The sequence below is a fragment of the Ranitomeya imitator genome, chromosome 2, assembly GCF_032444005.1.
Source record: "Ranitomeya imitator isolate aRanImi1 chromosome 2, aRanImi1.pri, whole genome shotgun sequence".
Taxonomy (NCBI): domain Eukaryota; kingdom Metazoa; phylum Chordata; class Amphibia; order Anura; family Dendrobatidae; genus Ranitomeya; species Ranitomeya imitator.
Window position 1 is genome coordinate 363,311,692 of NC_091283.1, and position 24,617 is coordinate 363,336,308.

Here is a 24,617-nt window from a genome sequence, read left to right on the forward strand (position 1 = left end):
AATGGGCATGGCCTGTTAACTGTTTCACTTTCTAACCCGGGAACGGTATGTGTAAAGAGCTCCATGGAGTAACCCGTTGTGTCGCCTGATGCATCCTTCTCTGTTCTTGGTGAAGAAGACCAGGAAGCGACTTGTCCCTGACCGGGAACATCCACTGACAACGCGCTGCTTTTACATTTAGCAGTTTCCGAAGAGGAGGCGAAAGAGCTAGAGGCAGAGTCAGCAAGGAAAGCCAAAACTTGTTCCTGCTGCTCTGGCTTTAAAAGTGGTTTTCCTACTCCCAGAAAAGGGAGCGTTGGAGGCCTTGTGTAGCCAGACGATGATGCTGGCTCAACAACTCGAGACTTAGGTGCTATATTGATTTTCCCACGACCACCTGATGCTCCACCACCACTACCATCATTACCAGCTGGCAATGACCGCCCACGGCCACGACCTCTTCCACCAGACTTCCTCATTGTTTGAAAAACGTAACCAAACAAACAAACGGTATTTGTTACTGTAAAACCAGTTACAAGGTGTACTCAAACTTGTGGTGACTGGTGAATTTATATCTCCCTTTATAGGTGGGTGAGACTGCAGGGAAAATCAGGCCCACTGTATAACAGTACACAGCTTCAGTGGCAGACAGATATGCCACTAACAGGACTGACGCAGATGCACACACTACCAATAAAAATCTCCCCCTTTTTATTTTTTCTGGGAGAATATTGAAGAAATCAGGCCCACTCTTATACAGTAGGTTTTCTGTGGCAGAAAATGAAAGACAGATGCCACAGACAGGACTGGCAGTGATGCAGATTTGCCAATCTTAATCTCCCACTTTTATTTTTTCTGGGAGAATTGTGAATAAATCAGGCCCACTGTAATACAGTATATTTTCTGTGGCTTGAAGAGATATAACAAAACAAAAAAAAGGGACTGTACTACAATTATTATCTCCCTACAGTAATCTCAGAAAAGTATGGCAGGCAGCAATAACAAGGAGTGGACTGCTGCACAAATTAAATCAAAAGTGTGGACAAACAAACAAGATGGCTGTGCAGAAAGGAAGGAACAACAGGATTTGTGCTTTGAAAAAAGCAGTTGGTTTGCACAGCGGCGTACACACAGCAATGCAGCTATCAGGGAGCCTTCTAGGGCAGCCCAATAAGCTACAGAGCTGATGAACAAAAATCTAGCCTCCACTGTCCCTGCAAACAAAAGGTGGTGTTGGACAGTGGAAATCGCAACAGCACAAGCGGTTTGGGGGTTAATATTCCCTGCCTAACGCTATCCCTGCTTCTGACGAAGTGGCAGCAACCTCTCCCTATACTCAGATCGGCAGCAGTAAGATGGCGGTCGGTGTGCACGCCCCTTTATAGCCCCTGTGATGCCACAGAAAGCAAGCCAATCACTGCCATGCCCTTCTCTAAGATGGTGGGGACCAGGGCCTATGTCATCACGCTGCCCACACTCTGCGTCCACCTTCATTGGCTGAGAAATGGCGCTGAACGCGTCATAGAAACCCGACTTTGCCAAAAGTCGGCGACTTATGAAAATGACCGATCCGTTTCGCTCAACCTTACGGTCCACATCAAAACTTCATCCAAATGCACAGAGTTCGGCCATGGTCACAACTCCAGCATCAACCCTGGATCTCCTGATGAGCCCTTAAACTTCTTAAGGGGGAAACGCGAATAAGAGGGAGCTAAATAACGGATAAGTACCAAAACTATATGGAACCTTTCTTTCATGGCTATTGATAATTGATTATGTACCCACTTGCTTGCTGGTTTCTGAGAGTAGGAGGGGAAGAGAGTGGATTGTTTAATATCACTACTGTGTAGGATGATGGTTTACGCATGCAATTACCCACTGGGAGGGCTCCTGAGGTGTCAAAACAGCAGAAACCCCCCATAAATGACCCCATTTTGCAAACTACACCTCTCCAATGAATTAATCTAGGGGTGCAGTGATCAAACTGACAGCACAGGTGCGTGACAAATGTTATACCATTGGGCAGTGAAGAAAAAATAATTTATATTTTTGCCACAAACATTTTGTTTTAGCCCCAGATTTTTCAATTTCACACTGGGAAATGGGTGTAAATAGAAAAGGAATTTGTCACACAATTTATGCTGAGTGTGGCAATACCCCATATGTGGCTGTACAGTACTGTTTAGCGACACAGCGAGACTCTTGAGGGATGGAGCGCTATTTGACTCTTGTAGAACAAATTATCATAGAATAGTTGGTGGTCTCCATATACAAAGCCCTTACATTGTAGTGCCCATACATTGTGCCCAGTTCTTGCTTCTGTAGACATGCAAAGTGTAAATAAAGTAGGCTCTAATTGCTACAGAAGTGCCAAACGTGATTTAGGCACATTAGGGCACTTAGAAAAGAGGGGGAATAATTATTTGGGAGCATTGAATTGCTGGATTTCTTTTGGTGTGCAAGCAGCCATAGCGTAATTTTTCATAGCCTTTTTTGCAACCTGTAACGTGGAAGCCCCCTATATTTCCATTGAAGGTTGATGGACCTTAGTATGGACTTGCTTTTTTGTGGATTGATTTGAGGGTTTAATTAGGAACATTTTACATATCATTTTGGATGACATTTATCCTGTGCTCTACGCTGAGCACTTACAATGGGGTCTCCATCTAAATCTCCAAATTACATGATTCCTCGGGGATTTCATCTAAATTCTTTCACTATGAGGCAGCAGAGTTACTCTGATTTTGTCTGGCCTCTGTTCAGCAGTGTCCTTTTCAGAGGTGCACAAAACTGTGGCCGAAGGTCCTTTTATACAAGCTTGAAAAGAGGGACAATGCCGGATCACAGGCCAGACAGCATCCACAGAATTAGGCAGAATAAACAAATAATCAGCTGGTCAAGAATTGTTTAAATTTTTTATGCCATTCCTCATGCTGTATGAGTGATTAGACAACTTTATTGTTTGGGTCGGTGTGATTGCAGCGATACCATATTTTCGTTGTATTAGGTTTGGCTGCTATCACACAATAAAAAATGCTTTTCTTGCAAAACAAAGTTTTTGCATCACCATATTTAGAGCTATAAGTTTTCTATATATAGTCATTTGAGAGCTTGTTTTTTGTGGGCTGAGTTGACGTTTTTATTGGTATCATTTTTGGGCACATGACTTTTTTGATCGTTTTTATATTCCGATTTTTGGGAGGCAGAATTAATAAAAAACAGTAATTCATGATTTATTTTTTTGTCGTTCACCATTTTATAAAATTGGTAATGCAGCTGTATTCTTCGGGGCAGTACGATTACTGCGATACCACATGTAAATCATTTTTTGTAATGTTTTGCCACTGTAATGCCTGCTGCAGCACAGTAGTACCCAACCTCCACCAGGAGGTGTGGGTGAAGGAAAACCGGTACACTCACAATGTAATCACAGAGCAGCAGGCAGAAGCCACTAGATGGCAAAAGGGTAGTCAGAAAAAGCCGAGTCAACAACAGAGAGGGAATAAAGTACCAGAGGTCACAGAAATATACGTGGTCAGAAACCAGCCAAAGAAGTCAGAGCTGATCGGGAGCAGGAAAGCCAGAGACGCAAGACAGTCAAACAGGTCAGAGGACAAGCCGAGTCAAATGCCAAGGGTTCCAAATGACACAACATGGAGAGCAAGTACTACAATGTGCAAAGTCACAGGGGAACACAGGAACGGGTCCAAGGGAAACGGGCAGAGGATAAATCGGGGTATAACGGGTCAGCTGCTCAAGCCAGAGACAGGAACTATAACTGACACTGCTTGCAGGTAACAAGGTAACGGCACACTGAAATAGCCAGACAGATCCCAAAACGAGGCTAGGAAGATTAACCCCCTCATGACCATCCTGGGGAGAGAATAATCAGAAACAACCCCCGTACTGGATCATGACAGCCGCTCTATCACAATAGAACCAATTTTATAAAAAAAAGAATTGTTTTTGCATGATTATATTGTTATAGCTTTTTTTTTTTCCGCTGGTAGAGCTATATGGCTGTGACCTTTTCAGCTATACCGTTTTCATTTACATTAGTCTTTTTGATCGCGTTTTTATTACATTTTATGGTAGTATGGGGCAAAAAAAGTTTTTGTCAAATTTTTTTTAAATATTTTTCACTGAAGGGCTTAACTAGTTGGACAGTTTTACAGGTTGGATATGATGAATCCAGCAGGAATGTAGATTAAAAATTGAATATTTTATTAATCCATTTTAAAATTGTTTGTCATTCTAAGGCAGACCTGGGCAAGATGCGGGCCGCATCCGGCCCGCCTGATGATTTTAAGCAGCCCGCCAGCTAGCTGTCACTTCTGACAGCCGCCCCCGACACCGCTCGGCCAGCCGCTTCTGAGGAGGACCGCTGGCGGCTGGAGTGAAGGCTAGGTTGATTACCTGTTTATCGGTGGCGGAGGCCATCTTCCCAAGGCTGCGCGTGCGCAGATGGAGATCGCAGCGGCCATTTTCCTGAAGCAGAGTTTGCAGATTTAGATCTCGGCTTCAGGAAAATGGCCGCCGTGATCTCCATCTGCGCACGCGCAGCCTCCCGCGGCCATTTTCCTGAAGCCACGTGAAGCAGAGCACTCCATCTGCGCACGCACGGCCTCGGGAAGATGGCCGCCACCGATATTCAACCCGGCTCTGCTGCTCACTTTGCATCCCAGGCCGCTGCGTCACCTCACCGGTGGAAGGGGACCCTGCGCACGCCATACCGCAACTCTGCCGCCGCACCACCATTGCTGCAACCCCCCCCCATGGACACCAGGCCGTGGCGTCACCCACCTAAGCAGGAAGGGACCCTGCTCAGGTGCATGCCACACCGCATCACCCCACCTCTGCTGACACCATGCCTCCTGTGACCCTGCTCTGCCAACGCCAGCCCTCAGGTGGTAATCTTACTGTAAGATACTGTAAATTCGGACAATAAGACGGACCCCCGTCTTATAAAAAATCTTTTTTTCTGCTATTTTCACCCCAAATTTGGGGTGCGCCTTATGGTCTGGTGCGTTTTATAGTCCGAAAAATACGGTAATTATATTAGTTCGGCCCTCTAAAACCATCCCACTTTCTCATGCGGCCCCATGGCAAAATTAATTGCCCACCCCTGTTCTAAGGTAAACCACATGAAAATTTAGTGATATTTTACAGCATTACGCACATATAGCAGAGTTTGTCTGATGCATTTCGACTGATGTCTTAATCATGGCATGCCTGGAATGAGACTGTATAGTTCTTATGCTCTGTGGCTCTGGTGAATCTCCACTAGGCAAGTATGGTCATATGTATTGGCTATTTATCTTGGGGACCTCATGAGGCATATACATGTCCTTCTCAAAAAATTAGCATATAGTGTTAAATTTCATTATTTACCATAATGTAATGATTACAATTAAACTTTCATATATTATAGATTCATTATCCACCAACTGAAATTTGTCAGGTCTTTTATTGTTTTAATACTGATGATTTTGGCATACAACTCCTGATAACCCAAAAAACCTGTCTCAATAAATTAGCATATCAAGAAAAGGTTCTCTAAACGACCTATTACCCTAATCTTCTGAATCAACTAATTAACTCTAAACACATGCAAAAGATACCTGAGGCTTTTATAAACTCCCTGCCTGGTTCATTACTCAAAACCCCCATCATGGGTAAGACTAGCGACCTGACAGATGTCAAGAAGGCCATCATTGACACCCTCAAGCAAGAGGGTAAGACCCAGAAAGAAATTTCTCAACAAATAGGCTGTTCCCAGAGTGCTGTATCAAGGCACCTCAATGGTAAGTCTGTTGGAAGGAAACAATGTGGCCGAAAACGCTGTACAACGAGAAGAGGAGACCGGACCCTGAGGAAGATTGTGGAGAAGGACCGATTCCAGACCTTGGGGAACCTGAGGAAGCAGTGGACTGAGTCTGGTGTGGAAACATCCAGAGCCACCGTGCACAGGCGTGTGCAGGAAATGGGCTACAGGTGCCGCATTCCCCAGGTAAAGCCACTTTTGAACCATAAACAGCGGCAGAGGCGCCTGACCTGGGCTACAGAGAAGCAGCACTGGACTGTTGCTAAGTGGTCCCAAGTACTTTTTTCTGATGAAAGCAAATTTTGCATGTCATTCGGAAATCAAGGTGCCAGAGTCTGGAGGAAGACTGGGGAGAAGGAAATGCCAAAATGCCTGAAGTCCAGTGTCAAGTACCCACAGTCAGTGATGGTGTGGGGTGCCATGTCAGCTGCTGGTGTTGGTCCACTGTGTTTCATCAAGGGCAGGGTCAATGCAGCTAGCTATCAGGAGATTTTGGAGCACTTCATGCTTCCATCGGCTGAAATGCTTTATGGAGATGAAGATTTCATTTTTCAGCACGACCTGGCACCTGCTCACAGTGCTAAAACCACTGGTAAATGGTTTACTGACCATGGTATTACTGTGCTCAATTGGCCTGCCAACTCTCCTGACCTGAACCCCATAGAGAATCTGTGGGATATTGTGAAGAGAAAGTTGAGAGACGCAAGACCCAACACTCTGGATGAGCTTAAGGCCGCTATTGAAGCATCCTGGGCCTCCATAACATCTCAGCAGTGTCACAGGCTGATTGCCTCCATGCCACGCCGCATTGAAGCAGTCATTTCTGCCAAAGGATTCCTGACCAAGTATTGAGTGCATAACTGAACATTATTATTTGATGGTTTTTTTTGTTTGTTATTAAAAAACACTTTTATTTGATTGGATGGGTGAAATATGCTAATTTATTGAGACAGGTTTTTTGGGTTATCAGGAGTTGTATGCCAAAATCATCAGTATTAAAACAATAAAAGACCTGACAAATTTCAGTTGGTGGATAATGAATCTATAATATATGAAAGTTTAATTGTAATCATTACATTATGGTAAATAATGAAATTTAACACTATATGCTAATTTTTTGAGAAGGACCTGTACTGTATGTCTTGAAGGAGTATAATATAGTGAAACTACCATTGACATTCTGATGGCGACTGGCTATATGAATATTTATATGTATTTTAACTATTAATTTACATGGGATCTATTGTGATCAGGTAATTTTGGTACTATTTTCCTTGTGAGTTTCTGTACTTGTATTTTTGCTATGATTGATATTTATTACCTACTGGAGTGTTGTATCTTTCAATACATGCGGTTGATAATATTTCACTATTAAGGAGATTTCTCAGGATTCTCACCAGCCTGCTCACCAATGTTGTGCATGCCGCTCTATATATGGTTTTAATCGTGATTTTCTGCCTTTTGGGCATTTTTGTATCAGTATAGCCTTTTTTTTTTATGCATGGTATCTTCAAACCCCTAATTTTTTTATAACCTTAAAACAGATCCCACAGAAAATAACAAATAAAATTTCCCTATTTGTACTTTTACGTCTGCATCATTTTTCAAACGTCCTTTCACCATTTTTATGAAGTTACAGGGCTTTAAACTGTTTAGCAGCAAGTTTTCATACGTTCAAAGAGATTTACAAAAACTATTTTTTGGGGGACAAAAAAAAATCACTTTGAGGGGCCTATATTTTATAAAGCCGCATTCCTCATACTATCAAAGACTACATTCAGGAAGTTTAATAACACTTCTGGTGCTTAACAGGAACTGACACGTCGTAGAATATATAAAAATGAAAAATTCCTTTTTTTTTCATTTAAAAAAGAAAAAAAATGAAAAGGAGATAATGGACAACAAAGATTATTCTGGAAGTTCTCCTGAATCCGACAATACCCTAACTATGGTTGTACACTAATAATTGGGCACATGGCATGGCTCAGAAGAGAAGGACATTTGGGTTTTGTAGCGCAGATTTGATTGAATATTTTGCAGATCCCTTAACGCCTTTCTGATATGAGACGTAATAATCCATCCATGTGACCTGGGCCTATTTGACCTGAACGGACTATTACGTCTGCGCGATTGCCCATGTACACAGGTAGCGTGCGGGCGATTGCAATGGGTGTCAGCTGATTTTGACAGCTGACTCCCAGTATTTTGTGCTAGGAGTGGTCACAGTCCACTCCCGGGACTTAACCCCCAAAATACTGCAATCAAACATGGTCACAGCATTCCGGAAGCCGGCAGGGGGCTGACAGCCCCTCGCCTTTGGAAGCGCCTTGGTGTGACGCGGGGTCCCAATCGTTTCCATGGTGACCAACGTTAGGAAACATGCTGATCATGCGCAGTGCATGATCAGCAAGTCTATTTGTCAGTGCAGAGCTGATAGTCTCTACAGCATGGAGATGCTGCTTCATCTCCATACTGTTGAAGCGATCAGCCTGCAAAATATGATTTTCTCATAGTGGGACAAAGTTAAATAGTTAAAAAAAAAAAAAAAAAAAAAAAAAAAAAATTGTTTTTACTTTTTTTTTTTTTTTAGTAATTGTAAAAATATTTTTTTGCATAAATTAAAAAATAATAAAAAAATCAAGATAATGTATCTACAAATATTTGAATGAAAAAATATATAAATAAAAGTGCACATATTTGGTATCGCTGCGTCCGCAACGACCCGACCTATAAAACTGTCCCACTAGTTAACCCCTCTACTGAACATCATAGAAAAAACAAAAAACAATGCTTTTATCATCATACTGCTGAACAAAAAGTGGAATTAAACAGCTTCATCAGCAAAAAAATAAAAAAGTTAGGCCGGCGTCACACACAGCGTAAAACAATACGGTCCGTACAAGGGATCCATGTGTAAAAAAAAAAAAAAAAAAAAAGATATATATATATATATATATATATATATATATATATATATATATATATATATATATATATATATATATATATATATATATATATACACATATATATATATATACACATATATATATATATACACATATATATATATATATATATATATATATATATATATATATATATATATATATATATATATGTATGTCTTCCAATACAAGAAATGAGGGCACTCACCAGTCTTCACCGTGATTCGTACTTTATTAATAGATACAACTTGTTAAAAATCCATGGCCGGAGTTGAATGAGCCGTAGCTCGTGTGAGCAGGGGGGGTCAGGACGACGATCGTTTCACGCTGTGCTTGCGCTTCACCTGTTGAAGCGCAAGCACAGCGCGAAACGATCGTCGTCCTGACCCCCCCCTGCTCACACGAGCTACGGCTCCTTCAACTCCGGCCATGGATTTTTAACAAGTTGTATCTATTAATAAAGTACGAATCACGGTGAAGACTGGTGAGTGCCCTCATTTCTTGTATTGGATCGTATTGAACACTGTTTTTTCTGAGGAGCACCCGAAGTCAGGATTCGTTGGAGTTGTGCTTCTATTTGTCGGATCTGTTGACACAGCCTGTCAGATGTTTTAAGCCATCGAGGATAGTGCCGCTCGGCGTGTTGTTTCTCCGGCTCTTGTTGTATTTTGAATATATGTATATCTATATACTGTAGAAAGCTCCCAGGCTCGAGTTCATATGAGGACAACCAGCAGAGGGCGCCTCTTATGAACTCGAGCCGGGGAGCTTTCTAGGAAAGTTCCCACGATCTAGGAACAACCAGCAGAGGGCGCCTCACCGCAAATGAAGGTAAATATAGGTCATTGACCTACTTTTCCTTCATTCCCCGGGGTTTTGCAGCCACTAGCATCAATGCATTAGCACAGCTCGTGGCTGCAAAATATTTTAACCCCTTCAGATGGATTTACATCGTTGGACTTTACAGATCTGCGGAAGGTAAGGATATTGTTGTTGTTTTTTTTTTTGTTTGTTACAGAATGAGGGTCTTCAGCGATTGAAATGGGCGTTCAATAAAATATTACAACAACCTTTGTTTTTATTTCATTAAAATAATTTTTAATAATGTGTTTGTGTATTTTTTTTAACCCTTTACTAGTATTGGATTAATAATGGATAGGTGTCATAATTGACGCCTCTCCAGTATTAATTTGGCTTAATGTCACCTTACAATAGCAAGGTGGCATTAATCCTTCATTACCCCATATCCCACTGCTACACGGGAATGGGAAGAGAGTGGCCAAGTGCCAGAATAGGCGCATCTTATAGATGTTCCTATTCTGGGGTGGCTGGGGGCAGGTGTTTTTAGCCAGGGGGGGCCAATAACCGAGGACCCACTCCAGGCTATTAATATCTGCCCTCAGTCACTGGCTTTACTACTCTGGCGGAGAAAATTGTGCGGGAGCCCACGCCAATTTTTTCCGCCATTTAACCCATTAATTTAGTAGGTAGAACGGCCAAATTTTGCATATACACACTACTAACATTAGTAGTGTGGAATATGCAAAAAAGGGGGGAAGACCTGGTTTACTGTATGTAAACCATGTCTCAAATCATGTCGGGTTTAGGAAGGAGAGAGCAAAAGCCGGTAATTGAATTACCGGCTTTAAAGCTGTCTAGCGCTGGAAGAAATATTAATAAAAAAAAAAATAAAATATATATATATATATATATACCTATTCTATGTGTACACATTTATTCTACCTATTCTACTGGAAGCTGTCAGTGTGATTTTACTGTACACCGCAATGAATTACCGGCTTTTCTCGCTAACACCGCTGCGTATTTCTCGCAAGTCACACTGCTTGTCCATGTGTGATCCGTATTTTTCAGGCTTCCATAGACTTTCATTGGCGTATTTCTTGCGCAGTACGGTGACAAACGCAGCATGCTGCGATTTTCTACGGCTGTAGAAAGCCGTATAATACGGATCCGTAAAATACGGCAGATAGGAGCAGGGGCATAGAGAATAATTGTGCCGAATGTTTTGAGAGTTTTACGGACGTAGTTTCTGCGCTCTTACCTCCGTAAAACTCGCAAGTGTGACGCCGGCCTTAGAGCTCTCACAATAAAGCGATGCAAAAAGAATTATTTTTTTCTATAATATATTTTTTGTGTAAAAGCGCCAAAACATAAAAACAATATAAAAGAGGTATTGCTGTAATTGTACTGACTCGAAGAATAAAGCTGCATTATCAATTTTACCACACGGGATGGCAACACCCCCCCCCCCCCCCCCCGCCAAAAAAAATAAAAAGAATTTTCTGAGTTGCTGTTTTTTGTTTAATCTGCCTCCCAAAAATCGGAATAGAAAGCGATCAAAAAATGTCATGTGCCCAAAAATGGTACCTATAAAAATGTCAAGTCGTCCTGCAAAAAACAAGCAATACCATGATTCTGTGGGCCAAAATATGGAAAAAATATGGGGATGCAAAAACTATTTTTTGCAGTAAAAAGCATCTTTTAGTGTGTGACACCAGCCAAACATAAAACCTGATATAAATCTGGTATCGCTGTAATTGCACCAACTTAGAGAATGAAGTCACCTAATCACTTATACCACACGAGGATGGCCTAAAAAATAAATAAAACAAATTCTTCACCTACTGTTCATTTTTTTTTTTTTTTTCTTTCTGCTTCCCAAAGATCGCAGTAAGGCTCGGTGCACATTTATTCTGTGCTCTGCGTTGAGCTCTTACATCGGGGTTTCCATGTAAATTTCTGAAATGCATAATTCGGATCGGACCTCTGCCTGAAAATTCCTTATAATAAGGCAGATGGAGGCACTGTGGACACCTTCTGACCTGTGATCGGGCGGTGTTTTTTCTTTTTAGGATTGCATAAAAGTGCTAAGTAAATAAGGCAGCACACTGCAGCGCTAAAACATGCAAACTTGAAAACACGAAATTTGAACTGCATTACTGCACTAGAAATATGAAAAATGAGAGCTTTTAGTGCATAAAAATGGCCAATTTTATGTGTACCTGGTAGCCCCTTTACGGCATCTCTCTTATACCAGGTCCTACGCTTGCCTAACCTCGCTGAGAATAAACGTCTCCATCTGAATGGGTACATGTGAAACCTCTTCCTAGACTAACATTCTCTCTCTCTCTCTCTCTGTGGAGGGGTATTGGACCTGCTGTAATTAAAACACCTGTGGCTAGGAGGCGGAGTGCACGATCAGAAGGCTAAAGAATACATTTCAAAAACCTGACCGACACATCCAAACATAGATTCAGTGTGAACAGGTGCTGAACCTAGAGTCGCCAACTCGTATATAGTTAAGTAAATAAGGCAGCACACTGCAGCGCTAAAACATGCAAACTTGAAAACACGAAATTTGATGGAGATCAGATGGAGACGTTTATTCTCAGCGAGGTAAGGCAAGTTTAGGACCTGATATAAGAGAGATGCCGCAAAGGGGCTACCAGGTACACATAAAATTGGCCATTTTTATGCGCTAAAAGCTCTCATTTTTCATATTTCTAGTGCAGTAATGCAGTTCAAATTTCGTGTTTCAAGTTTGCATGTTTCAGAGCTGCAGTGTGCTGCCTTATTTACTTAACTATATACGAGTTGGCGACTTTAGGTTCAGCACCTGTTCACACTGAGTCTATGTTTGGATGTGCCGGTCAGATTTTTGAAATGCATAAAAGTGCTGTCAGCCATAGTTTTGTGCACTTCTGAAAAGGACATTGCTAAACAGATGCCAGAGTGAGCCCAAAGTAACTCTGCTGACTCATTATAGTGAATGGAATCCTCGGCAGATTCCTCTGAATCACGCCACTCAGAGATTTAGGTGGAAACCCCAAGGTAAGTGCTCAGTGTAGAGAGCCAGATAAATGCGATCCCAAACAATATGTAATATGTTCACAATAAAAGCTTCAACTCAATCCACAAAAAAGTCCTCATTCAGGTCTGTCCTTATCTGTTAACGGAAATATAGGGACTTCCACGTTGCTGGTAGTGCAAGGGCTCTGAAAAGCAAAATGGCTCCTCATCTGCCAAAAAAATTTCAGCAAATTCTGCGCTCTTAAATCCAAATGCCCCCTCCCCTCTGAGCCCCACAGTGTCCCTAAACCACATATAGTGTCCACGTTTAGCATTTCTGAAGCGATGAGAACCTGCCTAACTTACGGGTGCATGCCTCCAGAAGCACTGGCTGGGTATAACATTCTGGTCATTACAACATACTGGTCCCTACAGCGGCCGTTTGCAATTTTCATTTGGCAATATTCATTGCTGCTTGGGCCCGTCACATGATCATTGGGTGCCAATGGGTTGTCATGATAGCCAGGGGTCTGTTGATGACCTCCGTGCCTGTCATTATAGTTTCACTGTGAAGATTGGCATCCATACAGGATCGTCATTTCTGCTTTATGGAGGAGGGCTGATGTACTGCTATGTATTGTCCAAGCGACTGAATAATTAGAAGCTTCAAGTCCCCCTAAGGGACCTAACTAATAAAGTAAAAAAGTTAATTTATCTTTTTTGAAAAAAAAATATACATATTTGGAATCTCTGCATTTCGACATGTCCTATCTATCAAAATCTAAAGTAAATCAATCCAATTGGTAAATAATGGCATAATGGAAAAAAAATGCCAGAATGTATTTGGGTTGCCGCAACATTGTAATAATATGCAATAAGAGGTGATAAAGACATTGTATCTATCCAAAATTGTATGTTTAGAACTGACAGCTCAAGGTGTAAAAAATAAGCCCCATATCCCAAAAAATGGAAAATAAACTTTACGGGTCTTGAAAAATGGAGCCAAAAGCAAAATTAATGTTTTTTTTTTCTTACAAATTTCTGATTTTTTTTTTCAACACTTAAATAAAAAAAACTATACATATTTGGCATCTGTGTATTCGTACTGACCTGGGGAATCATATTGCCAGCTCAGTTTTTCTATATAGTGAAAATGGTAAATGGAAAACCCCAAAAACAATGGTGGAATTTCACTTTATTTTGCAATTTCACCGCACTTGGAATTTTGTTTCCTATTTTTTTTCAGTACACTATGTGGTAGAATGAATGGTGTCTTTCAGAAGTACTACTCATCCGGCAAAAAAAACAAGCCCTTTTAAGGCTTTATTGACAGAAAAATATACAAGTTATGGTTCCTAGAAGAAGGGGAGGAAAATGAAAAAAATGGAAAATGGCTAAGTCATGAACGGGTTTAGGTCTACTGTTAGTTTGTGAACTGTTATTGCATTACTGAATAATTTGAATTACAATTTCTATTAACATTTTATGTACAAATGTTTTAAAATTGAAATGAAGGATATTTTATTAAAAAATAATCTGGTTTCTTTCTTAGCAGATGACTGTACCTGGACATCAGAACATGTGACATCATTTTTTAAATCGGATGACATTTATCTAACACTAGATACAATCGAAGTGAATGCTATTTTTCCAAATATTTCAGCATTTCACAGCGAAGATCTATCATCTAATCTTTTTAAACAGGTCCTATCTTCTGATTCATCACGGAATATTAAGAAAAATAAAAATCAAAGTGCTCTTACAGCAAATAAGCCATTTTCATGTTCAGATTATGGAAAAAGCTTTTCTCTCATACAGTCTCAAACCAATCACACAAACAAGGAAATATTCTCTTGTTCAGAATGTGGTAAATATTTTAGCACAACAAATCTTAAGCAGAAGAGAATTCACACACTGGAAAAGCCATCATTATGTCCAGAATGTGAGAAATGTTTTGAACCTGAATCACATCTTGTATTACACCAGAGAATCCACACAGGGGAGAACCCATATTCCACCTCAGAATGTGGGAAATATTTTAATCAGAAATCAAATCTTGTTATACACCAGACAATTTGTACAGAGAAGAAGCCATATCCATGTCCAGAATGTGCGAAATGTTTTGAACGTGAATCACATCTTCTTGTACACCAGAGAATTCACTCAGGGGAAAAGCCATATTTCTGCTCAGAATGTGGGAAATATTTTAACCAGAAATCAAATCTTCTTAAACACCGGAGAATTCACACAGGAGAGAAGCCATATACCTGCTCAGAATGTGGGAAATACTTTAACCAGAAATCAAATCTTGTTATACACCAGAGAATTCACACAGGGGAGAAGCCATATTCATGCTCAGAATGTGGGAAATATTTTAAGCACAAATTAAGTCTTCTAAGGCATAAAAAAAATCACACTAGAGACAATGTGAGAGATGTTCAGACCGTGTGAAACGTTTTGCAGACAAATTGGACAGTGTTAGATGTGAGAAAAGACACAAAGAAAGCCATATTTGACAATTATCTTTGGTGTCAAATGAATCCTATGTATAATGATCATTTCTAAAATTCTATACTCTGTCCAAGCGTAAATTGTAGAAGACGATTGCGATTAATTTATTGGTCCAACTACATTATACCATTTACTTTTTGCTGACGCAAAGGGCGGCTCATTCTCTTCTATTATTAAGGCATTAGATAACCAGTATAATATTCTTACTACTGCAATTTCTCACAAATAAAGCTATAACTTTTTTTTAATGTAGTCCTTTAAAAGGGTTGTACCATGAACAAAGTACTCCATTTTGCGGACAATAAAACGCACCAGATCATTACACACCCAAAATTTTGGGAAGGAATATAGGAAAAACATATTTTTTTTAAGCAAACTGTGCATCTTCTAGTCTGCTTTTATGTTAGATTGTCGTGGGGGCAGCTGCGATGGAGCGGTGCTCCCAGGGAGGCAGGGTCGCTGCTGCAGGAAGCTGCCGGCAGGTGTGAGGCGATGCTATGGGCCCCGGGGTGGCAGAAAGGGGTGTTCGGTGCTAGTCTAAGGCGGAACCCTGGCTTTTAAAAAATGTCAGCTCTCCCCGCAATTCCCATCCTGTTCACTGTGTTAGACTTCGAGAAAATGGATGCCAGAGGAGCAATATTTGCTAATTGAGATCTCGGGAGCCAACGTTTTCTGAAAACCCAGAGCCCGCTACAGCCTTGTGCCACTGAACACCCTCTCCCCTTGTTTTTTAACGCATCCAATTGTGGAAATTATTTTTAGATCCCAATCTATAGATTAAAATGTACGTTGTTTGTGGGACAACCCTTTTAAGGCCTGCTACAGTAATTGCAGCCATGAAATAGACAAGGGAATTCAGAATTTCCGATCCTCCTTTTGAAGATTAAAGTAGCTTCAGTCTAAGCAGTTTCCTTCTGCAAACAAGGATTTTGAACAAATTTTCTGGGAGTTCTAAAAACTTTCTTGTTATCCAAATTAAGCTATTCGAGAGCACATACAAAATGGTGTGAAGATTTTTTTTTTTTTTTTTTTTTTTAAATCAGATATTTTAATTTCAAATTTTAAAGAGAAATTATAATAAAATGCCCCGATATCTCTCCCTTCCAGGAATGCTGGTTAAAGATTATCTATCTAGAGACGCCAAGTATAGAAATATTAGGGCTACAGTGACATCCAATATTTTATACTGAAGAATAGGGCTATCTCCATAGTTCTCGGTACAAGGATATGTAGTTCAGACAAGATCCTCGTATTTATGCAGTTTCTAATATTTTCAAATGCTCTTTGTATGAACAAGATCAGCGAGTTTTATTATACCGAGTAGAGAAGCTCCAGGGACAAAGAACCAGTTTGGTACCAACACGCTGGACGCCTGAAGTATCTAGCCACGGGGCCTGGATTCTCTCATTTTTAGCTCTAGCGTTTTTTAGAATAAATCCCTTTCTCATACAGTCCTGTAGTAATGACTTTGTTAATCATGTTTTGTAAGAGGGTTTGTCTGAATCCATCTAAATGTTATCAATTCATGTACAAGAAACAATAGATGTCCTACTGCAATTTTACCATGTGTGTCTAGTGTTATTTATTTTACATACCCTAATAAAGTGTGCAATGAAATTGACAATCTTCTGGAGCGCCCCCAGACACAGGGCCACGGGTTCTCGGTACCGGGGACTCCCTGGTTCGGTTCCGAGGCTGTTACGGTGGCTAGACCCGGTCCGCGACCCTGCTAAGGGGCGTCCAATAAAGGTGGAGATAGAGTCTGTCAGGGGTTCGTGACGCCACCTGTGGTGTTCGATCAGAGTGACCGACGCTGCTGTGGGGTCCGCTGGGGCGATGGAATGGCAGCTGGATGGTATACCTTCCCACAGGTGAAGTATGTCCCCAGGGCTTCCCAGTAAAGCGAATGGTGATGGTGTGAGGTGCAGGCAATAACGAGGACACAGGGTTGCAGTCTCTTTACTGAAGACTTCAGGATCCTCAATCCAGAACATGTTTAACTGGGCTATCAGAGACCGGCCGGTCCAATGGGCACATCCAGAGTTTCCTTCGCAGATGGAAATCGTTGCCTACCAATAGCGCCTGTGTGTTGTAGTCCTACCCTGCTGAGCATTCGGAATAGTCCTCACAACTGCTGTTCTCGTTCATTCGTTCTCTACAGCTCTCTCTCTCTCGTTCTTTGGTTCCAGATGTTACTAGTTTCTAACGTCCCCCAGGTATGATATGGCTAGGACGCCACCCGTTTGACGGGAAGGCTCTGAGCTCTTCCGGGACCCTAGAGATGCCCCTCTCCACGCGTTGCCCCCTATATCTTCGTAGGTGTAGTAAGGTAGACAGCCAACCTATAATTAACTGTCCGGCGGAATTTGAAGTAAGGCCTGAAGTCAGTTACTCCTACGGTGATCCGGCCACCGACTACGCGCCTCAGTAAGATGTTGCCTCTCTCTCTCGGCACGACTCTTACTGGCTCTCCTTTGTGCTTGATCTTGTTTACACTGTTCCACAATATCCTTCCCTTCGTGTCTCACTCCTGGATACCGCCGCAGGGTGTGCAGGCGCGGTTCCGTTACGTTCTGTTCTGTTCGCTAGGCACCTGCCAGGTTCCCACGCCCGACAGGGACCCCCCTGTGCCTTCTCCCTGCAACACCCCCTGCCACGGGATGTTGCCTGGTTCCAACCCAGTCAGCTTCTGACTAACTTCCTCCCCAGCCCCTAGTTTTACAAGTGTGAGGAGTGGCCCAATAAATAAAGCCTTTTTCTCCCCCTAGTGGCCGGAGTGTGAAGTGTAATGTGTTCTGGTGATACCTGGTCAGGAGAACTCCTTAGTGCCATCAGACGTACCGCCACTCTCCTTAGCGGCAGAGTGCCATACTGCAACGACCAGGTCTCTGGGGCGCTGCACTTCTATGAAGCCAACAAGCCACATTCATACCCTAATAAACAAACCTTGGGGTCTCCAACCAAATCTGCTGATTTTATAATTTTATTTCCAGTTATATGTTGGGCCACTCAACGCTGTCAAATGCTTTGGGAGTGTTCAATGAGGATATGGCCCTACCTACACAGATAGCACCAGATATCTGAAGGTTTAAGAGATGCCTAATTTTTATACACACAGATTTTTCAGGCATAAATAGTATTATTATTATTCAGTGGCGTAACTACCACGGTCGCAGCAGTCGCCACTGCGACCGGGCCCGGGGGAAGTCAGGGGCCCCGGCAGGTCAGATGCACGCCGACACCAGCAAAAAGTTAAAAACTGTTGCCGTGCAGGTGATTCCTCCCGCACGGCAACAGACAGACCGGCCCTCCACCTGACCTGCCGGGCGCACACATCAGATCAGCAGCCGACGCCTGATCTGAAAGGAAGAGCTGAAGATCCTGTGGTGACGTCATCACTATCATAGGGCTTTCACCATTTATCAGCTCCGCCTCCTGATCACATGACGATGATGTCACCACAGGTCCTTCAGCTCTCAGCAGCTCAGTCCTGGTTGTGTGCAGCTCGTGTTCTCTGGTATCAACCAGCAGCAGATTTCCGGTTCCTGCTGTTCTGGTGAGATGTGGAGACAGGGGCAGAATGTGGAGACGGATGGGGCAGAATGTGGAGACGGATGGGGCAGAATGTGGAGACGGATGGGGCAGAATGCGGAGACGGATGGGGCAGAATGCGGAGACGGATGGGGCAGAATGGGGAGACGGATGGGGCAGAATGGGGAGACGGATGGGGCAGAATGCGGAGACGGATGGGGCAGAGTGAGGAGTCGGATGGGGCAGAGTGAGGAGTCGGATGGGGCAGAGTGAGGAGTCGGATGGGGCAGAGTGAGGAGTCGGATGGGGCAGAGTGAGGAGTCGGATGGGGCAGAGTGAGGAGTCGGATGGGGCAGAGTGAGGAGTCGGATGGGGCAGAGTGAGGAGTCGGATGGGGCAGAGTGAGGAGTCGGATGGGGCAGAGTGAGGAGTCGGATGGGGCAGAGTGAGGAGACGGATGGGGCAGAATGCGGAGACGGATGGGGCAGAGTGAGGAGACGGATGGGGCAGAATGCGGAGACGGATGGGGCAGAATGCGGAGACGGATGGGGCAGAGTGCAGAGTCGGATGGGGCAGAGTGAGAAGTCGGATGGGGCAGAATGAGGAGTCGGATGGGGCAGAGTGTGGAGTCGGATGGGGCAGAGTGTGGAGTCGGATGGGGCAGAGTGCGGAGTCGGATGGGGCAGAGTGGGGAGTCGGATGGGGCAGAGTGAGGAGTCGGATAGGGCAGAGTGCGGAGACGGATGGGGCAGAGTGCGGAGACGGATGGGGCAGAGTGCGGAGACGGATGGGGCAGAGTGAGGAGTTGGATGGGGCAGAGTGAGGAGTCGGATGGGGCAGAGTGAGGAGTCGGATGGGGCAGAGTGAGGAGTCGGATGGGGCAGAGTGCGGAGTCTGATGGGGCAGAGTGCGGAGTCGGATGGGGCAGGATGTGGATTTGGGTGAAAAATATTTTGGCGGGGGGGGCCCCATTTGAAAGTTCGCACCGGGGCCCATAACTTTGTAGTTACGCCACTGTTATTATTTATTGTTATAGCGCCATTTATTCCATGGCGCTTTACATGTAAGGAGGGGTATACATAATAAAAACAAGTACAATAATCTTAAACAATAAAAGTCATAACTGGTACAGGAGGAGAGAGGACTCTGCCCGCGAAGGCTCACAATCTACAAGGGATGGGTGAGAATACAGTAGGCGAGGGTAGAGCTGGTCATGCAACGGTTTGGTCGATCAGTGGTTACTGCAGGTTATAGGCTTGCCGGAAGAGGTAGGTCTTTAGGTTCTTTATGAAGGTTTCGATGGTAGGTGAGAGTCTGATATGTTGGGGTAGAGGGTTCCAGAGTAGGGGTGATACCTGAGAGAAATCTTGTATACGATTGTGGGAAGAGGAGATAAGAGGGGAGTAGAGAAGGAGGTGTTGTGAGGATCGGAGGTTGCGTGTAGGTAAGTACCAGGAGACGAGGTCACAGATGTATGGAGGAGACAGGTTGTGAATGGCTTTGTACGTCATGGTTAGGGTTTTGTACTGGAGTCTCTGGGCAATGGGGAGTCAGTGAAGGGATTGACAGAGGGGAGAAGCTTGGGAATAGCGGGGGGCAGGTGGATTAGTTGGGCAGCAGATTTTAGAATAGATTGGAGGGGTCCGAGAGTGTTCGAGGGGAGGCCACAGAGCAGGAGGTTGTAGAAGTCAAGGCGAGAGATGATGAGGGCATGGACTAGGGTTTTTGCAAATATAGTTTGTAAATATAGTTTTATACCAATGTATAATAGTGGATAAGCTATATTCACTCTATTGGCCAGTACTTTTCCCAATATCTAGACATAAGCTGTCTAAAAAGAGACAGGCCAGTATGAACCTGGTAAGAAGGCATCTTTCCAAGGCTTTGGCAAGACTACAACTATGGCGGCCTGCATTGAGCATGGCAAAGATCCTCTAACATGAGATTTATTAAACACTTCCACTAGCTTAGTTGACAAAATATCTTTATATTTTCTTATATATTTCCTTTGGAAGCCATCCACCCAAGGGTGTGCTTTTTCAGTGGCAATAGACCCTATAGTTCCAATTTTTACAAGCTTAGAGGGACATCCAAAAGTCTCTTAATTCTGTAGATCGACTTTTCATATTGGCGTGATGGAGAAATAAGATAATCTTCTTCACTGTTTTGCGATACTTTAGAATGAAAATTTTACAAGTATTTTTAGTATGGAAGAGATATCATGTATTAATTGACCATCATGATCATTCAAAAGCTAGTGTGTGCAGCATCTTGTTGGGGATTAGTTACTAGGGATAAGTGAACTTTTCAAGGTTGGATTCGGCGAACGTACCAATGTTCATAGAACAGTTCGTTGAACGTATCCGAACCACATTGAATTCAATGGGAGGCAAAACCAAACACATAGACAACACCCTCGTTTTGGCGAAAAGTTGCACAAAAACTTCAAATTAGGGGCAGACACCCAAAAAGGAGGCATCAATTGACCCACAGTACAATTTTGATAATGGCATCGCAGCACTCTGCTATAGGCCATACAAGAGGTATCAGGGTCTTGCTCAGCATTCACAGCTTTGAATTTAAGTTTAAGGCGAGGTGGGTGCCGGACCGGTGTAAGCCTGCTGTGCTGGGAGCCCTGATACCTCCCTCAACAGCTTAAACATGATTTTTGATCTGCCACACTCAGATGGCACAAATATCAGCTTGGTATACTGTGAGCAGGTTGCAGGATGCAGTAACGGACAGGAGGCAGAGCAAGGGTAAACGATATTTTACTTTAACAGGGGGTTATGTGGCGCCAATGGGGTCCAGTCGCCACAGAGATACTGCACCTCATCCAGAGGTGTAGTCTCCCACTCTCAGTTAAGGAGGGAGCACTACCCAGGACTCTAAGGCTATGTTCACATGTTGCGGATTTTGCTGCGGATCCGCAGCAGTTTTCCATGAGTTTACAGTACCATGTAAATTATGGAAAACAGAAACCGCTGTGCCCATGCTGCGGAAAAAAATGCGTGGAAACGCAGCGGTTTACATTCCGCAGCATGTCAATTCTGTGTGCGGATTCCGCTGCTGTTTACACCTGCTCCATAATAGGAAACCGCAGGTGGAATCCGCACAAAATCCGCGGTAAATCCGCAGGTAAACCGCAGTGCCTTTTACCTGCAAATTTCTAAAATCCGCAGACCTCAAGAATACGTGTGCACATAGCCTAACACTCACATTCAACACACACCAGTTTAGTCAGGGCACCTGGGCATACCCTTAGGGACGAAGGCCTCATTCCAGGCTGAATAGGAATGGGTGCTGGGAGTGGGTGGGGTAGGTAGAGTGGAGAAGGAGTTATTTAGGAGGGATAGTGAGGAGAAGGAGGAAGTAGAGCTGAGCAGACATGCAGGTCTGCAGCTCCTTACAGAACAGAAGAAGAGTGAAATAGAGACAGAAAAGGTCCTAGGGGCACGGGTTGTGCAGAAGCCACCAATGGGGCCTGTATCCAGATGTGGAGGGACCAAGTTGCAGTAAGAGGACTGGCCCCAACTTGGTGAGAAACTGCAAGTCTAGCTAAGAAACTGGAGGCTGCGGCTTCTGCAAGAGTCTCAGTCACATCCAACAATACTTTGCCAAAAAGGTAGCCAGAGAGAATCCAGGGGACGCAGGAGACGTCACCTGACCAGGTTCATGGCTACTGGCTTGGGGCACTGTGGGTAAGGTGCTTGGCAGGAGAAATGGAAGCCAGCGTAGAGAGACGGCTAGAGAAAGGCATATGAAAGGAGTCCTGGAAAGGTGCATCCCAATCTACCTCGAAATTTGCTGGATCGCAGACCTGGAGGATACAGCACACCCGGCTGGGTGCCTTAAAGAACTGTAAGTAAGAGTCTGGAAACTGCACCTTGCTGTCTCCTTTGCATTATTCTAATCCCACCTGCCCGGCCTAGCCACCACCGCCATCTTATATCCGCTACACTACGTCTGCCCTGGGGTTAGCTCTATCCTTGGAGAGCTTCACCCAATCTACTGCATCACCATCTGCCCAGGAGGATCTGAACTGCAGCTTCGGCCACCACGGGTGGCATCACAAACATTTCCCCTTTTCCCCATAAACTTTATTCCCATTTTCCATTTACCACAAAAACATCGCTTTATTATTGAACGCCCGGGGCCACGGACCAGGTCACTGCTGCCGTGACCTTTCCCTTTAAGAAATGCCGTGTCGGACCTGGTACCGATTACCTCAGGGCCCCATGGGGCATGCCAACTTGGCGTCATGAACCGGATGAACCGACCCACTACATCGGGTCCCATGCGCCTATTTTGGACTGTGTTCCTGAAAAGTGCAAAAGCTGTGCCTGCACAATGTAAAGAGTATGATGCAAAAGGAGCAGGTCCGTCGGTCAGGGGTATCTGCCTCCTGACCCAGAATGGTGGGAAGAGGAAGAGAAACTGCCCACGAAGACAGGCGTGGAGGAGTGAAAGTGCGGGAAATTGCAAGGATGGAGCAGACCTGGGTAACTCCATGTCAGAGGGAGGTGAGCGAGCACCAGTGCATGGGGTGGAGCAGGAGGATTCCCCAGCCAGACTCACAAGAACTGGACCAGCTGCTTGTGGTGGATCTGGATCTCCTGGGCGCGGAGGTAGAGAAGCTGACCCACCAGCTCCTGCAGACTCAGCTGGCGGCGATAGAGGGATAGAAGGAGGCCTTCTAAGCTGACTGTGGCAGATGGCCTTGCCACCAACAACAACCACAGCGGAGGAAGAGACCGGCAACGGTGAGACACCAGCAGCAGGTACTGTGACCGACCCTGCCCCGGTGACCGACTCCATTCCGGCGACCGATGGCACTTTAGTAGGCCCCAACAGCCTCTAGGCCTGGCTCGATGTCCAGAAATGCATTCTGGGACAGGATGCCAGACATCTTAGACAAGATGCCAGCCCCACTGACACCGAGTGGGACTCAGGAAGTGCACACTGAGCCGGTGTTATTTAAAGGGGAACCCCATGGGGCTGATATGATCAAGCTCCAAGGGAAAAACCCAGCCATGATGTGGGAAAAATATCGCAGGCAGCAAAATATGATGCAGAAAGGAGAGCCCGGCAGGAAGAGGGAGGAGAGGAACCTGCAGGCTAAGGCCCAAGCCCGTAAGAGCAAAAGCATAGACCAAGACCCACTGCGACAAAGGGTAGTGATAGCCTTTCATCAGAAAAAGGGGTGGTATGCCCTGGATGTCAAAAAGTGTGCCCCTGCGCCAAGATGATTAGCAGCTGCAGACCTGACTGCAACAACAGACCCTGCAGGTGCGGCTCAATCAGTCACTCCGCACACACCCAGACACCTGTGGTGGATTCAACCCTCCTGACACTGTATGATATACCTGTGGAAAGGTATGATCCTGTACTTCCCCGGCCAGTGAGCGGCTGTCACCAGGTGCAGCCTTGGAAAAAGAAGTAAATTGTTTCAGAGATTAGTGAGCAAAATGTAAAAAGTTTAAACGTTGCCTTTATTGCTAACCAGTTTGATGGACAATAGGATCATGAATAGTGTTGAGTAGGGTTGAGGAAAACGGATTGGTCATTTTCATAAGTCGCCGACTTTTGGCAAAGTCGGGTTTCATGAAACCCGACCCGATCCCTGTGTGGGGTCGGCCATGCGGTACGCGACCTTCGCGCCAAAGTCACGTTTCATATGACGCGTTCATCGCCATTTCTCAGCCAATGAAGGAGGACTCAGAGTGTGGGCAGCGTGATGACATGGTTCTCGGTCCCCACCATCTTAAGAGAAGGGCATGGCAGAGATTGGCTTGCTTTCTGCGGTGTCACAGGAGCTATAAAGGGGCGTGCACGCCGACTGCCATCTTACTGCTGCTAATCTGAGCATAGGGAGAGGTTGCTGCCGCTTCATCAGAAGCAGGGATAGCGTTAGGCAGGGAATATAAACACCCAAACCGCTTGTGCTGTAGCGATTTCCACTGTCCAACACCACCCTTTCCTTGCAGGGACAGTGGAGGCTAGATTTCAGTGCA

At 44.2% G+C, this 24,617-nt stretch overlaps 2 protein-coding genes across 2 annotated transcripts in view; both read left to right on the forward strand.

The window, feature by feature from the left end:
* The first annotated feature begins 13,323 nt into the window (after window positions 1–13,323).
* LOC138666577 (gastrula zinc finger protein XlCGF7.1-like) lies at window positions 13,324–15,012 on the forward strand. The gene is made up of 3 exons (XM_069754780.1): window positions 13,324–13,347; window positions 14,266–14,706; window positions 14,884–15,012. Exons 1-3 carry the CDS (start codon window positions 13,324–13,326, stop codon window positions 15,010–15,012), a joined length of 594 nt encoding a protein of 197 aa, XP_069610881.1.
* Window positions 15,013–23,474: 8,462 nt separating this feature from the next.
* The window catches only part of LOC138666578 (zinc finger protein 208-like), a 301,114-nt gene continuing 299,971 nt past the window's right edge, over window positions 23,475–24,617 (forward strand). Inside the window, exon 1 of the mRNA XM_069754781.1 lies at window positions 23,475–23,777. Coding sequence (XP_069610882.1) covers window positions 23,475–23,777 — 303 coding nt within the window. The remainder of the gene's footprint in view (window positions 23,778–24,617) is intronic.

Excerpts from the sequence above, each read along its gene's own strand:
- LOC138666577 (XM_069754780.1), top strand. The coding sequence starts at position 13,324 with ATGTCCTATCTATCAAAATCTAAA. Across the intron at positions 13,348-14,265 it reads CCTATCTATCAAAATCTAAA|GTCCTATCTTCTGATTCATC; the intron begins GTAAATCAATCC and ends CTTTTTAAACAG. Across the intron at positions 14,707-14,883 it reads AACGTGAATCACATCTTCTT|AGAATTCACACAGGGGAGAA; the intron begins GTACACCAGAGA and ends GTTATACACCAG.